This window comes from Electrophorus electricus, chromosome 9 (genome assembly GCF_041902795.1).
Source record: "Electrophorus electricus isolate QZ-2024a chromosome 9, ASM4190279v1, whole genome shotgun sequence".
NCBI classification, from domain to species: Eukaryota; Metazoa; Chordata; class Actinopteri; order Gymnotiformes; family Gymnotidae; genus Electrophorus; species Electrophorus electricus.
The window spans coordinates 17,198,330-17,211,833 of NC_137505.1; the positions used below are offsets into that span (position 1 = coordinate 17,198,330).

General features: G+C 39.4%; 2 protein-coding genes across 16 annotated transcripts in view; both read right to left on the bottom strand.

Annotated features, from left to right (window-relative positions):
- On the bottom strand, nucleotides 1-3,585 carry LOC113590769 (NADP-dependent malic enzyme, mitochondrial-like). Its single transcript, XM_081720371.1, has 7 exons — nucleotides 3,552-3,585; nucleotides 3,270-3,316; nucleotides 2,978-3,107; nucleotides 2,767-2,888; nucleotides 2,358-2,528; nucleotides 2,086-2,184; nucleotides 1-1,733 (listed from the first exon to the last, which is right to left on the bottom strand). Exons 1-7 carry the CDS (start codon nucleotides 3,583-3,585, stop codon nucleotides 1,476-1,478), a joined length of 861 nt encoding a protein of 286 aa, XP_081576497.1. The 3' UTR covers nucleotides 1-1,475.
- The window catches only part of LOC113590770 (sushi-repeat containing protein X-linked), a 26,416-nt gene continuing 15,303 nt past the window's right edge, over nucleotides 2,392-13,504 (bottom strand). For 3 of the 15 annotated variants that reach the window (XR_014125408.1, XR_014125405.1, XR_014125409.1), the window contains 5 exons: nucleotides 9,208-9,311; nucleotides 7,299-7,402; nucleotides 3,229-3,316; nucleotides 3,012-3,107; nucleotides 2,560-2,888 (listed from right to left, as the gene is read on the bottom strand). Coding sequence is in view for 2 of the 15 variants with exons in the window: in XM_081720986.1 (XP_081577112.1) it covers nucleotides 7,356-7,402; nucleotides 9,208-9,311 (151 nt within the window). In the remaining 13 variants the exon portion in view is untranslated. The other 12 variants (XR_014125407.1, XR_014125410.1, XR_014125413.1 and 9 more) reach the window with 12 other exon arrangements.

Below are 13,504 nucleotides of genomic sequence, written 5' to 3' on the forward strand. Positions count from 1 at the left end.
TCCTACATCTTTAATGACAGAGCTGTAACATCGCCCGCACGTGCCCAGACTGCCCCTTTACCTGTATGAGCTGAGTCGCACTGCAGCCAGCACCCACCTGGTTGGCAGGCCCAGAGTTTTACACACAGCCTCTGCCAGCTTCAGCCTGCCCACAGGTGAGTGCTACTTAGCGTTACAGCCAGAATTACACTGTATAGAGGCTAATTCAGTGAATGTAGCTGGTCAGCTTCCATGTCTGTAGATTTTGAATGTGGCACGCCCTTCCGTTTTTACACAGGACTAGACAGCTGAACCACATGCCCTGAAGTCACTTAATTCCACAGGGATTAGACACCTTAAAGGTTCTTAAGGGGACTAAATCATGTCTCATCACAACAGCTCTCGAGGCCCATTGGAGGCACAAGTGTTGAAGCCCAGATGCAGATACGTGGACGAGCAAGACTTCATGAAGTACTCTACTGAAGTGGACTGGAAAGTTAGAATGTTTAAAAGGTAAATGCTGAGAAGGTGCTCAGTATAACTGGTAGACTACAGAGCAGTTTCTTAAGTGTTGGTTCTTACCGTATTCCTCCTTTTCTCCAATAATCTAAATCACACACATACATGGAATGGATTTGCTTTTAAATTGTTTATTTAAAAGTTCCCCTTCGCTGAACATGTGAAAATAGACTTTGTTTACAGTGCTCAATCAATTTATGAATGACGATAGCAACAATTCTTCAGACACTAAGCACTGAACAATTTGCTAGCTACCACTGAAAAAGAGGGTGGCCCAGACAGGTAGTCATGCTTTGTAGTTAGCACAGTATTGTCTGCTTTTGATGCGTTTGACACAATGTCCTTTGGCAAAATCCGTACGAGACAACACAGGAGTCTTAAAAACAGCAAAAAATAAATAAAAATAAATAAATAAATAAATAAATAAAACAGAGGCAACCTGCTTATTCAAGAATGATGCCATCTTATAAATAAAACTAGAGAAACATCCAATATGTTGCAGTCAGTTCTTCAGATCCTACTGACAGCTATGGTATAAAAAGAACCTCTCACTAAATTGATAGCTGCACGATTGCCGCATGCATCAGTACTAGACAAAACACGGACTGGAATCAAAAGAGAGTTTAAAACCAGATATTTTGGCTTGGAGCGCACTCATAAGTGTAAAGCAAATCCTGGAGTGACATACAATCTATTCATAAAAGCTACACTTGAATAATTTAGCAGTTGGCTAGACATCAGTGGACTGCGGTAGTTTTTTTAACCTGTAGCGACAGCCATCATTCCAGTGAACCTTCAACACCTGTGTCTGCAGCACAGCCATGTGGCCAATCAGATGAACTGCAGTCTTTGGCATCTGTGGGCAGAGGCAATGTCTTAAGAGCAGGCACGTCTACTTTTAACTTACCAAAAATCTAGCCATGGGGATTTGGTTGAACACTGAATGCAAAGGCAAAAAGACTGAAATGACTAGCATGTCAGATGAGGAGCAGATGGGCAAGACAAGGTGGCGTTTTGTGGATCTCTCTCAGGGAGGAGGAGACCAGGGGTGGGGGTGGGGGGTGTAAGAGCAGCTGTACATCCTGGACCTTCATGGCTTCCTTGGGCCATGTATAAGAGTCCAGTGTGAAGGAGTCATAGTCTGAATTGTAGACATGAGACAACACAAAGGCTTCTTTATCCTTGGGCTCTGGATACCAAGCAGCAATGCCGTGTTCGTAGGCGTAGTCCACGATCTGAGAGAAGAAGAGATGAAGACAAAGTCATTCGCAGGAAGTCAGAGAAATGAGAACCTGAACCGTTTAGACAATGGAAGGAGAGAGGTTGACTAAACTTGGATATCAGGTTATACATAGAAGCCTAAATAGTCCGATCCACTGTCTGGCCTGACACTCCTCAACCTAGTTTACAATCGAGACCAGTGCCTTAATATAGCTCCCTATAATTTCACCATCTTTATGGGCACTAAGATGAAGGTGTACATGCACACATACGTGCACATATGTACACACTGCTCAACAGCACTATACAATATACTCAACTGCTGGCCTTGTTTAAACAGGACATCACAGGGAATTAGTCACTAACCTTCATGGCAATTTTAAAGGACACTTCTCTGATTGAGCCAAGAGGAGGATACAGTCTTCCCTCAGCTAGGTGCTCCTCTGTGACCATGTCAGCTACTGCCTGATATACACATCAGAACATTTGTGAGACACAGGCTTACCACCTCTGTAAAAATGGGACAGATTACAGAGAGTTCTAGGAACTGAAACTAGAGCAGGTATGGTACATTTATCATTCTAATGTTCTCTGCGGTGTTATCAGTGTGATCAGAGTGTGTGAACATGAATGCTTACCTGTGCTGTGAGGAAAATGTTATCGGATATGTGGCGCACCCCACAGGTGATGATCCCGAGTGCCACCCCTAGGATCACGCAGGCATTGTTGCCTTGGCCTGGGTGGAAGGTACAGCCATCCGCGAGTGTCACCTTCTTGAAGGGGCTTCCACTGGCAAATATACCATGACCCTGAGAGAGAGAGAGAGAGAGAGAGAGAGAGAGAGAGAGAGAGAGAGAGAGAGAGAGAGAGAGAGAGAGAGAGAGAGAGAGAGAGAGAGAGAGAGAGACATGCACACACACAAACACAGTTTCAGACAGTTGCATAGCAGATTCTAAACAGTCGTGTTCTTAATACTGAGCCACGAGGAAGAGTGCAGACTCTTAAAGGGAGCGCGAGAGCTGGCTGGTGTCACGTTCCTTGCGTCACCATGTAGCTCTGCTCCCCTGTGCTGGTGGGATTGCTGAGGGCAAAGATGATGGGCCTCTCATTGAAGGAGGCCATGTCTTTCAGGATCTTTTCTGTAAACACCCAACCAATGGCTGCCTTGCCTGCACACAAAGAAACCAATAAATACAATATATGATACATTTCTTATGTTTTGGTAACTACAACTAATTGCTGTACTCCTGTAAATGACCAATGAGAGCTGTTAGTTTGGTGGTCTGCATCACCTCCTCCAAGGTCTTTATTTGGGGGTGATCATGGGTAAACTCTTCCTTTTCATAATTCACGTGACCTCTACTCTGATGATCACACTGATACTGTGCCTGAAAAGTAAGACATTTTATATATTTACAGCCAAATTCCGAATTAACCACTGAAAAGGAGATTGAACTCAGGACCAAATTCTGGATTCTATGTACTGTTTTCTCTGGCACTCATATCTACCTTGTATATTATCATTGAAAGTGCAATAATGGTTTCAGTACTTTCGGAAAGCATTGGTTGTTGGCAAAGTCTTCAAACTGAATCATACCTGCAATTCAGACCAGTGTCAAACATTAATAGAGTTATCAGCTTTAACACTTGATAGACTTAATACCCTTAACACTCACTTGTCTGTAGCAGCCTGCATAAACTCATCAATGAGGTCACCATATTCCTTCCCTCTCACCCTTTTGCAAAGTATACTGGACAGCCTTGTAGTTAGCAGGCCTGCTTCCAGCAGGGACAACAGACATACCACATGTTGGGCTTATTTATTTATTTACCAATGGATATGCTGAGGGACGACCCCTCCACCATCATGCCGCTCGCTCTCTGGTGCTCTGTTTCTTGTTCTTTCCTTCTCTCTCTGGACCCAACTATCCTCATTTTTTATTCTTTCCATATCCTGAAAAACAATGTTCTCACTCGCCACCTCCAACCTCTAAAAGCAGGATACAGAGTGCAGGAGAGAGCATTTGTAAGTGGACTTTATGACACAGTCATACTGCTTTGCAAAACATTGAGTCATATCCTGCATTGCAGCTCCTTCAGTTCAACAAACTACACAATTGCTAAATAAGATGTTGCATTAAAAGGCTCAGATGTCATCCTGAGGTCACCTTTTAGTGGTGTGTGTGATGGTGACATAAAAAGAATCCGTGATGAATACCATAGTCTACAGTCTGCAGACATAGGCGTGACACAAAAACTCTGAAACCTGTTCTTTCATCATGCAATGAAATATGAGAAATATGAAACATAAGATATTACATAACCAATGGATCGAGTATACAAAAAGAAGAGAAGCGGGCCTAATATTGAGTCCTGGAGGACACCGGTGGAGAGTCTAGATGGATTGGACGTGGATCCTCTCCATGTTGCCTGATAGGACCATCCCTCCAGAAAGGTCTGAAACCATTTCCATGCAGAACCAGTCACACTGAGACTGGGCAAAACGGAGAGGAGCATATTGTGATTTACTGTGTCAAAGGCTGCCAAAAGATCCAGAAGAATCAAAACAGATGATAATGGCAGTATGGCAGTATGAAGTTTTTCTGTGACTGCTATGAGAGCTGTTTCTTTTGAATGTGCCGGTTTATAGCCAGACCGATTGGGATTGTGAAGCTGGTTCTGGGTGAAGGAAAAGAGATTGATTGTTTTTTTATTGTAAACTGCTTGTTCAAGAACTTTTGAGAGGAAAAAGAGAAGTGATACTGGTCAGTAATTGCTAATGTTGTAGCTATCGAGTGTGGCCTTCTTTAAGATTGGTACCACAATGGAAGTCTTAAATGCATTTGGTACATGTCCTGAGGATAAGGAGTTGTTGAAGATGAGAGCGATGAAAGGAAATAGATTTCTCAAGATTGTCTGGAACAGACGGGCTCCAGCGGGCCTGTAGTCAGATTGCTTGAAGTCAGGAGATGAAGGATTTTGTTTGTGGAGAGAGGAGAAAAAGAAGCCAGAGAGTTAGATGTAGGGGTGTGAGCATTGGTTGGAAGAGTGGGAACATGAAAAGTACTGGTGGATTGCTGCAACTTTCTCCTCAAAGAAGGTGATAGAATCCTCAGGAGTAAGGGAGGAAAGAAAAAAATGTTACGGAAATTGTGTGGATCATATGCTGATGATTCAAATTTTCCTCTGTAGTAGAATGACTTTGCAGATGTTACTTCTAGTGAGAACTTGGAAAGGAGAGACTCGTATGAGCTGAGGTATGAACGTAGATGAGTTTTTCTTCACCGCCTCTCTGCAGTCCTTAAATTGTTGAATCTTTTTTATCATCCTACATTTTATAATCTCCAGTTAATCATGATACTACCCTGACATTCCTGCTTACTGGAAATGTCAAAGACTGAGAAAGAATTGTAAATATTTCAATCACTAAAAAAAACCAACTACATTGCAGATAGATATTTATGACTATCCCCAATGTTATGCACAGAATCCCAGGGTACACACTATAAAAAAAGACAAACTATAACGATTTTATAGTAAATTCATTGTAGCATTTCTGTTAGTAACAGGGGGAAAGAACCCAATCAGTGTGTTATAATCAATGGTAATGTTTAAAGGTTCTCCCCAAGGTAGCTAAGTATCCCTTCATGTCCGTACTGCTTAGTTCTATTTTTCAACAGAATCATCACACTTTTCACATTTATTATCTGCAATCATTATAGTGCTGCTTTTGTTTTATTGGTAAATTTTGGTTAGAAGCAAAAGATTTAAAAGAGTTAAGTGTGAGGGTGAGTGTAATGGTGAGCGGTAAGGAGACGGATGCATGTGCAGAGAAGAGCGAGATTTATTAGTGGCAAATCCAGAGTCGTAGTGGTTATAGTAGTCCAGGGTCATAGAGCCAATACAGAGATTATGAGAATACATGACAAAACAAAAACACACGAAGGCAAACAAGTGAATCAGGCTATAAGAAAACACGCTAGGAAAACTCGGGCCAAGAAACACAAAGGCTAGGATAGATACACGGAGTACAAACCAACATTCAATACAACCAAACACAATGAGCCTAACAAGCACACTCAACACATAAATTAAAAAAATAGAAGTAAAAATGAAGTAAACAATAAACAACCAAGACAAACCATGACAGGGTTTAAATACATGAACTTAACAAGACTAGAAACAAGGGACAGGTGTGGAAAATCAAAGGAGGGGCAGAGAAAATGAAACTATGGAAAGGAACTAAAATACACAAGACATGGAACATAGAAGCTGGGAAGGACTAACCATGACAGTGAGACTCACTTTATGGAAATCTGAAATACGTAGCTGTGAACACGGGTAATATCCTAGCCGTGGCTTGAATTATATACATATATCCTTCTTACCTGTACTTGTAAATATTACAATACCTTTCCCATATTCATGCCTGGAAGAATTTTGTAATACGATTTCAGACATCCCTAACCACAGACCATTTCTTATCCCAGCTGCCTGCCTCACTCCCTTCATTGGTTAAGTCTTCATTAAAGTTGCAGGTGCACAAGTCAGAGAATGCACTGTATAATATAAGAAGCTAACTATCTAGCTTGTTTAATGCACTTTATTGTTTTAATTTTCTGAATTTGATAGTGTCAGCTGCATATGGATGAATGCTATCATCAGCTAGTTTGTAACTTTTGCCTTATGTTAGTTTAATCATCTAATGCTTGTTGATGGTCTGCCATTTCATTTCCAGTGTTGGCTTAGTATTTCATTAGCAATATAAAATGTCATATATTATCTAATGTTATCTAGCACTGGTGCTCACTCATGAGCAGTGAGACAATGTAGGATTTGTAGAGATACATTTTGAAATCAATACAGAGTTGATTTAATTTTAATAGTCTTTGGTGTGGCTGTGGTGGTATAGTTAGTCTTGTGCCTTTTTGATATTGGTTTGATATCACTCAGGGGTTGTACCTGGGTGGGTAGTTGAACAATATTATTCCATGTGTGCTGAAGGCTGAGTAATTTTATTAGTTCAAATGTATGACTTCTTAATTAAAGTCAGATTAGATTTAATTCACAGAGTTATCAGATCAAATCGTATTTATATAGTACTTTTTACAACAGATGTCACAAAGCAACTTTACAAATGTCCAAGTCTAAGCCCCCAGTGAGCAAGCCAAGGACAACAGTGGCAAGAAAAAATTCTCTAGAGCATGAGGAAGAAATTTTGAAAGGAACCAAGACTCAAAGGGGGAGCCCCCATCCTTCTCTCGCCGACAATGGTCACCACAATAATCACAATTTAAAGAGAAAAACAAATAAAAAATGAAAAAAAAAAAAAAGCAATTAATGTCTAGCTCAACTTTCTAGAGGTCCTAGTCTTGTCCCGGGGTGTGCATGTGTCAGAGACACATCCCGCAAGAGAATGTTCATTAAGGGCAACAGAGGTTTTTTTAGTCCAAAAAAAAAGAATAGTTCAAAGTCGTTAGAATGAGGACATAGATGACAACGAAGACATTACGTTAAACAAGCAAGATACTGTAAGACTTAGGTTCACTGAAGCACGAGCCTGCGCTGTACTGCTATACCTGTCCGTCTCTGCCTTTGTCGCTGTATAATTTGCATCCTGATCCCATCAACTGGTTTCAGTCCAGGAGGAAAGGGAAAACAGCAATAGGTGCTCGCCAAGGTCCTGGAAAAAGACACAAGGTAAAATATATAATGTTTTTACAACCTTCGAATGTTCTTTATAATGATCAGCGGGTTCGGATCAATGTTGTTTTGGGTATCCCCTTCTGGATATTTAAAATGTTTTATTAAGTGTGGGATTTAATGTGAGGATCTACCCATCAGCAAAACATGCAGAAATTCCACATTCTTAAATGGCGTGTCTTGTAAACCAAATAAACAGAGAGAAAAACGGGTCAAAAACTAAACATGTAAACTGCTACTCATAAAGCACAGAGAGTGGTGATCGGAAGAACGCATGCTATTCACTCTAGCTCATTTATTCAAAGCAGTAGAGATAGTTCGCTATACAAGCTAATCTTCAGTGAGCATGTGTTTTGATACATGAATTCTTAGAGAGCGGTAACGTTAATTTGCTCAATCTAGGTAGCTTCGTAAATAAAGTCACCACAATTTACAAGTTTTAATCAACGTTATGTCACTTTTTACTAAAAAGGCGTAGGTTATATCCCATGTCACGATTTGATATCCTGCCGCTTGCGTAACGTCGCTCGCGCTGCATAACACCCGCATCTGACTGCTATTTTGTATCTTTACAGTAGCTTTGTTCAAACTTGTCTGCGCATTGCATTAACAAAAAAAACTTTGTCGGGCACAAAGCAAATAATAAAGACAGGCATGTAGTGAGAGGGAAGGAATGTGCAATGTATAGTGCCAGGACAAGGTCTATGTGCCACTATGAGATTTAAGACAAAAGATAATGCATTTGTTAATTGAAGGCATACATCAGCCTTTGAATGTAAATTATTTAAGCACAAATGCAAAAATTACATGCATTCAGTGGACTGTTCCATTATTCACAGTCCTCACATAAACGTATTATTTTTTATTCATTTTATGGACCGTTTCATTGAGACAAACAATAATAAATGTAGTGCATTTATGTTCCTAAAGAATTCTGATGGTGCCATTTTTACAACTGTGATACAGATAATTCATCAGAAAGTGAACAGAATACACAAACAGACAAGGACGGTGTCAGAGTTGGTCCCTCCCCGTTTCCATGTTTTCATGTATTTAAAACCTGTCGTGTTGCTTTTGTCTTGGCTGTTCACTCAATGAATGAACGGATGTGTGTTTGGGTGTGTTTGAAAAGCCCGTCTGTTTTTCCTTACCTCCGTGTGTTATTTCATAGTCTGTTATAGCTTGCTTCCCCTGTTTGCCTTCGTGTGCTTTGGTTTAGTTCATCATGTATCCTAGAACTCTACGTGTTGGCTAAATAACCCTGGACCGTCATAACGACTGAATCTGGATTTCCCATTAATAAATCTCGCTCTTCTCCACACATGGGTCCGCCTCCTTACCGCTCACCGTTACAGACAGAGTATACCAACTGAAGAAGTGCTTTACTTGAAGGGTCTTTCCTCATAAAGAGGAACTAACACTTGTACACACCTGTCACTTAAAACTACAGATGATCATAGAATGCCAGCTATAGATACAAGAACACAAGGTAGTGCCATAAATATGCCAACACCTGAAACATGAAAACCTCACTCAGAAATGGCACTTGAACAGGACCTTGATGATTTAATGTAAAACCTTCCTTCATCTTTAAGTGTGTTAAATTGCAAGTACCTCCAAGAATTTTAAATCGGCCAGCCTAATTGTGATTTGTGGTTTGAACAGAGACATGGGCGAATCACTACAAGACACTTTGATGAAGTGATCAAATGCATGACAGCTCAAGCTAAAGATACTGTAAGATTTAGGTTCACTGAAGCACGAGCCTGCGCTGTACTGCTATACCTTTCCGATTCCGCCTTTGTCGCTGTATAATTTGCATCCTGATCCCATCAACTGGTTTCAGTCCAGGAGGAAAGGGAAAACAGCAATAGGTGCTCGCCAAGGTCCTGGAAAAAGACACAAGGTAAAATATATAATGTTTTTACAACCTTCGAATGTTCTTTATAATGATCAGCGGGTTCGGATCAACATTGTTTTGGGTATCCCCTTCTGGATATTTAAAATGTTTTATTAAATGTGGGATTTGTGAGGATCTACCCATCAGCAGAACATGCAGAAATTCCACATTCTTAATTGGCGTGTCTTGTAAAGCAAATAAACAGAAAGAGAGAAAAACGCGTCAAAAAGTAAACATGTAAACTGCTACGCATAAAGCACAGAGAGTGGTGATCCGGAAGAACGCATGCTATTCACTCTAGCTCATTTAATCCAAGCAGTAGAGATAGTTCGCTATACAAGCTAATCTTCAGTGAGCATTTGAATTTTGATACATTAATCCTTAGAGAGTTAACGTTAATTTGCTACACCTAGGTAACTTGGTAAATAAAGTCACCACAATTTACAAGTTTTAATCAATGCTATGTTACCTTTTACTAAAAGCGCGTAGTTTATATTCCATGTCACGATTTGATATCCTGCCGCTTACAGAACTCGTCGAACGTCGCTCGGGCGTCTTCTTCGCTCTCAGGCTGTCTCCAAATAGTTTACTGAAACATACCTCAATGTCTGCTATACTTGCTCATCTGGTCGCCATGTGATTCTAGTCAGCTCTGATAATTTGTGAGTGAACAGATTAGCTACAGATTAGACAAAATTAAGTAACGCGAGTAGTAGGCTAAAAGAAATTTGTTCACAGTCTGAGCTATTATTATTTCTACTGGTCAAAGACATTAGAGGATCTTTTGTCAAAACATGAGACATGTTCATACATGGTTGCCAGGTACAGCAATAAAAAAAAAAAAAAAAAAAAAATCCAGTCCAAAGTCTGTCTAAAACCCGCATTTCAGAATCTGAAACTAGCCCAAACTCTAAGGTGTCAGACGTTTGAAGAAAACAGGCAATAAATGGCAAAATAACTCCCAATGTACTACTCTTAAATCTTGTTAGCCTTACTTTTTTTGTGAAGAATTTTGTTTACTATGGTATTATTAGTAGTATTGTTATTGTATCATATTGTTAATTTCAGATCCCCGTCAAGAACATTTAATAGTAACCATATAGTAACCCTACACAAAAAGACTGAATTTGTACTTATTCTTTACTGATTTTCTCCTGTACTCTCCATATTTCTTCAGTTCCTCCCATTTGCTTTCTGTTGACACTTGACTTCAAGTATACATAAAATTTTGACTGTTTGCTAGTTTCTGTCATCTTTTCTTCTACTGTGATTTTGGGACTACTCCTTTCCAAACATTTTTTTTTTTGTTTTACTGCCTTGCTGTGCTGCTTCATTTTGATTTCAGTTTGGATTAAGAACTATTTACAGTCTTAGAACTTGGATCATCATTGTATTTTGCAGACAGCTGCTGGTCATTTGGGAAACAGACTGTTCAACAGCAGCACTGCTAAATGGTAAATCCAGAGAGAACAGGGCAAAATTGATCAGTGGTTCACAATCTGTAATCTGCAGCATCTGTGCGCACTGCAAACAGTAATCCTCAATTCTACTGTCGTCTCTGTTTTTCCAATCTAAAGTATGCATGATTCTCCACTGTTGCTTTGATTTTCTTATGTCTCCTTTGACATGAGAGAAGAAAGGAAGATCATCCATCTTTGGCTTATGTGCATGCAGAACATTGCTTGGTGACAGAAAAACCCTCTAGATATTCAGTACCTCTACCAGTTGGATCTTGGCACCATTACAGTCCAAGAGAAGACTTCTCTTTTTTAAAACAAACAAACAAAAAAAACAAAAAAAAAACAAAAAAAAAATCAAACATGACTTCATCTTGCATATGGTTGTTTTCCTGTACCATCCTGTACCTGGTGGAAAGATGATGTTCCTTACACAGAGGTGTGTTGAAGCCTACCCAGAATCCTTTGCATCTGTACACAGATCATTTTATTAGGATACAGAATCTCTATGATACTTTTTCTAATTAAATGTTTAAACCTATTTTTTTCCTGTAAACACTCTTTATTACCTCATGATAACAGCCAGGTTAGTTTGAGCAGCTCACTTAATAACAGAGCCACGTTAGTTTGAGAGCAGGTTAAACGACGCTATAGAGTTTAACTGTAGAATTTTCTTCACATTAACAATTAAACCTATTATGTTCAAATGCAAACATGCACTTGCAGATGTGTGATGACTTGCACTGCTCTCATTTTGATAATCCAGTGTTGGGGGTATCTGCCTTCTAGTATGAGAATTTAAACAAGGCAAAACGGTGTCTTGGCACTGATCAGTGCAATGGATCCATGCCCAACAGCAATTTGTTTATTATTCTGTTCTTTAAAGAGAAGGAAGTGCATTGTATCTGGTTTGGCTTTGAAATAGACGAAGTTCAGTGATAGGGAAAGGAGAAATAATAGCAGAAACCAGGCAGAAACAGAACCAGAGAGGAAAAAAGAATAAATGAAAAACTAAAGCACTCTCTTCTAAAATCACGAAGTTTATTATTCAGTGACTTTAGTACATTCAGATTGCATGAAAATGCAGAAGAGCTGCTGAGTTTGCCATTAGTATCTCCCACAGAACTGAACAACAGCTCTGTTTTTAATGAGAAATGAAAGTGATAATTCTCTTATCTGAGAAGAGCTTCCTAGTTTGTCCAACATATGCCATCAACATATATTACAATAAGATCAACAAAAAGAACCTGTGATGATGGCATCATGGGACAAGGAGAGATGTTTTCCAATGGGCCATATGCTGAGGAGTAGTTTATTAGTTTACTGAATGAGGATTACTAAGGAGTTTTCTCTTTCACCAAGACATGTGGGGGTGGGTTTTATTGTACTCAACCACATGTTTTATTCTGTACTGTGCTTTCAGTCCCCATTTGGTACACTGGCGATAAACAAGACCTCTCATAAAGGGAGGAATAGAGAAAGAAGCAACATTCGAGGATCCATAATTATCCTCCATGAATAACGGAGTATAGTAAAGTGACTGATTTGAGGAGGAAAAATAAAAACCTCAGTTGGAAGAAGGGAAGGACCATGGAACTCCACTCTTTGACCTCAAAATGTGACCTCAATATGACATTTGAGCCTTTTTAGGTTTCAACAAAAGGATCCAACAGTGTGCAACACAGAAAGCAAATGTGACTTTAAGTGGAAAGGCAATAAAATATGATAATACTACTGATGTATTACTTTTACTATTGAAACGCTGTTTTGATCTGTGAGCTATATACAAAAACTCTGAAACCTGTTCTAATATCATCAGTGAAATAATTTATTGTTGGTCCAAAGCACTGATGTAGTGACTCAGCCCCTTTTAATATGCATGACGATCATACACAGGGGACCCTGGGTTCTATGAATTTGTAGTTTGATTTTATCTTTTTTTTTTTTTTTTTTTAATAGGTTCTTTGTGTACTTAAGTACAGGTCACCTGAATGTATAGAATATTAGAAACAAAACTATAATCACCGACCGTAAAGAGTTGTTATGCATGATACAAGAGATTTCTTTAAATAAAGTTCACAGTATTTCTTAATAACAGTAATATAAAGTGAGTGCAAACACACAGAATCTCACCCAGTACCAAGAGCTACATTATGGTCAAATAATGTGGCTGCACCTTGTAATTATTGCGTTTAGGTGTTTCATCCACGCCCTTATAAAGTCAAGAACTCTGCCTACTGGAATGCAAAGTACATACAGTCAAGTGTGATGAAAGAGGGCTGTTTTGGAATGCTTTTCACAGAATGGGCTAGATGTCTTATTTACAGTAAAGAGTCTTGTTAATGCCACAGCATACAAAGACAATTAAAACAATTATATGCTTCCATTGTGGTCATACTTTTAAGAAGGCCCTTTCCTGTTCCAGCACTGGGCTCTTGCTTAACTCTGCCAGTGTGAGGATATGATATTTTTAACTGAAGTTGTGCTTTTTACCAGTTAAGCAACAGGTTTTGGCAGATACTGTTTTACTATTTAAATAGAATTATCTGCAAACGACTGCTCTGCCTCTATTGGCAGAGCACCAACTCTCAAGCCATGCTTACACCAACTAACACCAGCTCTCAAGCCATGCTTGCCCATTCTAAGGTTCAGTTAAACATTAACTGATGAAATTCGGTGTATGTGACTAAAATTTCAGCATCAGTTATTTATATTAAAATGTTTG

What these genes read in the sequence shown, in the direction of transcription:
- LOC113590769 (XM_081720371.1), bottom strand. Translation starts at nt 3,585, where the DNA reads ATGGTGGAGGGGTCGTCCCTCAGCATATCCATTG. An exon ending in CAAACTAACAGCTCTCATTG is followed by an intron (nt 2,889 to 2,977) that starts GTCATTTACAGG and finishes CTTTGTGTGCAG; the next exon opens with GCAAGGCAGCCATTGGTTGG. An exon ending in CCTTTAAAATTGCCATGAAG is followed by an intron (nt 1,734 to 2,085) that starts GTTAGTGACTAA and finishes TTCTTCTCTCAG; the next exon opens with ATCGTGGACTACGCCTACGA.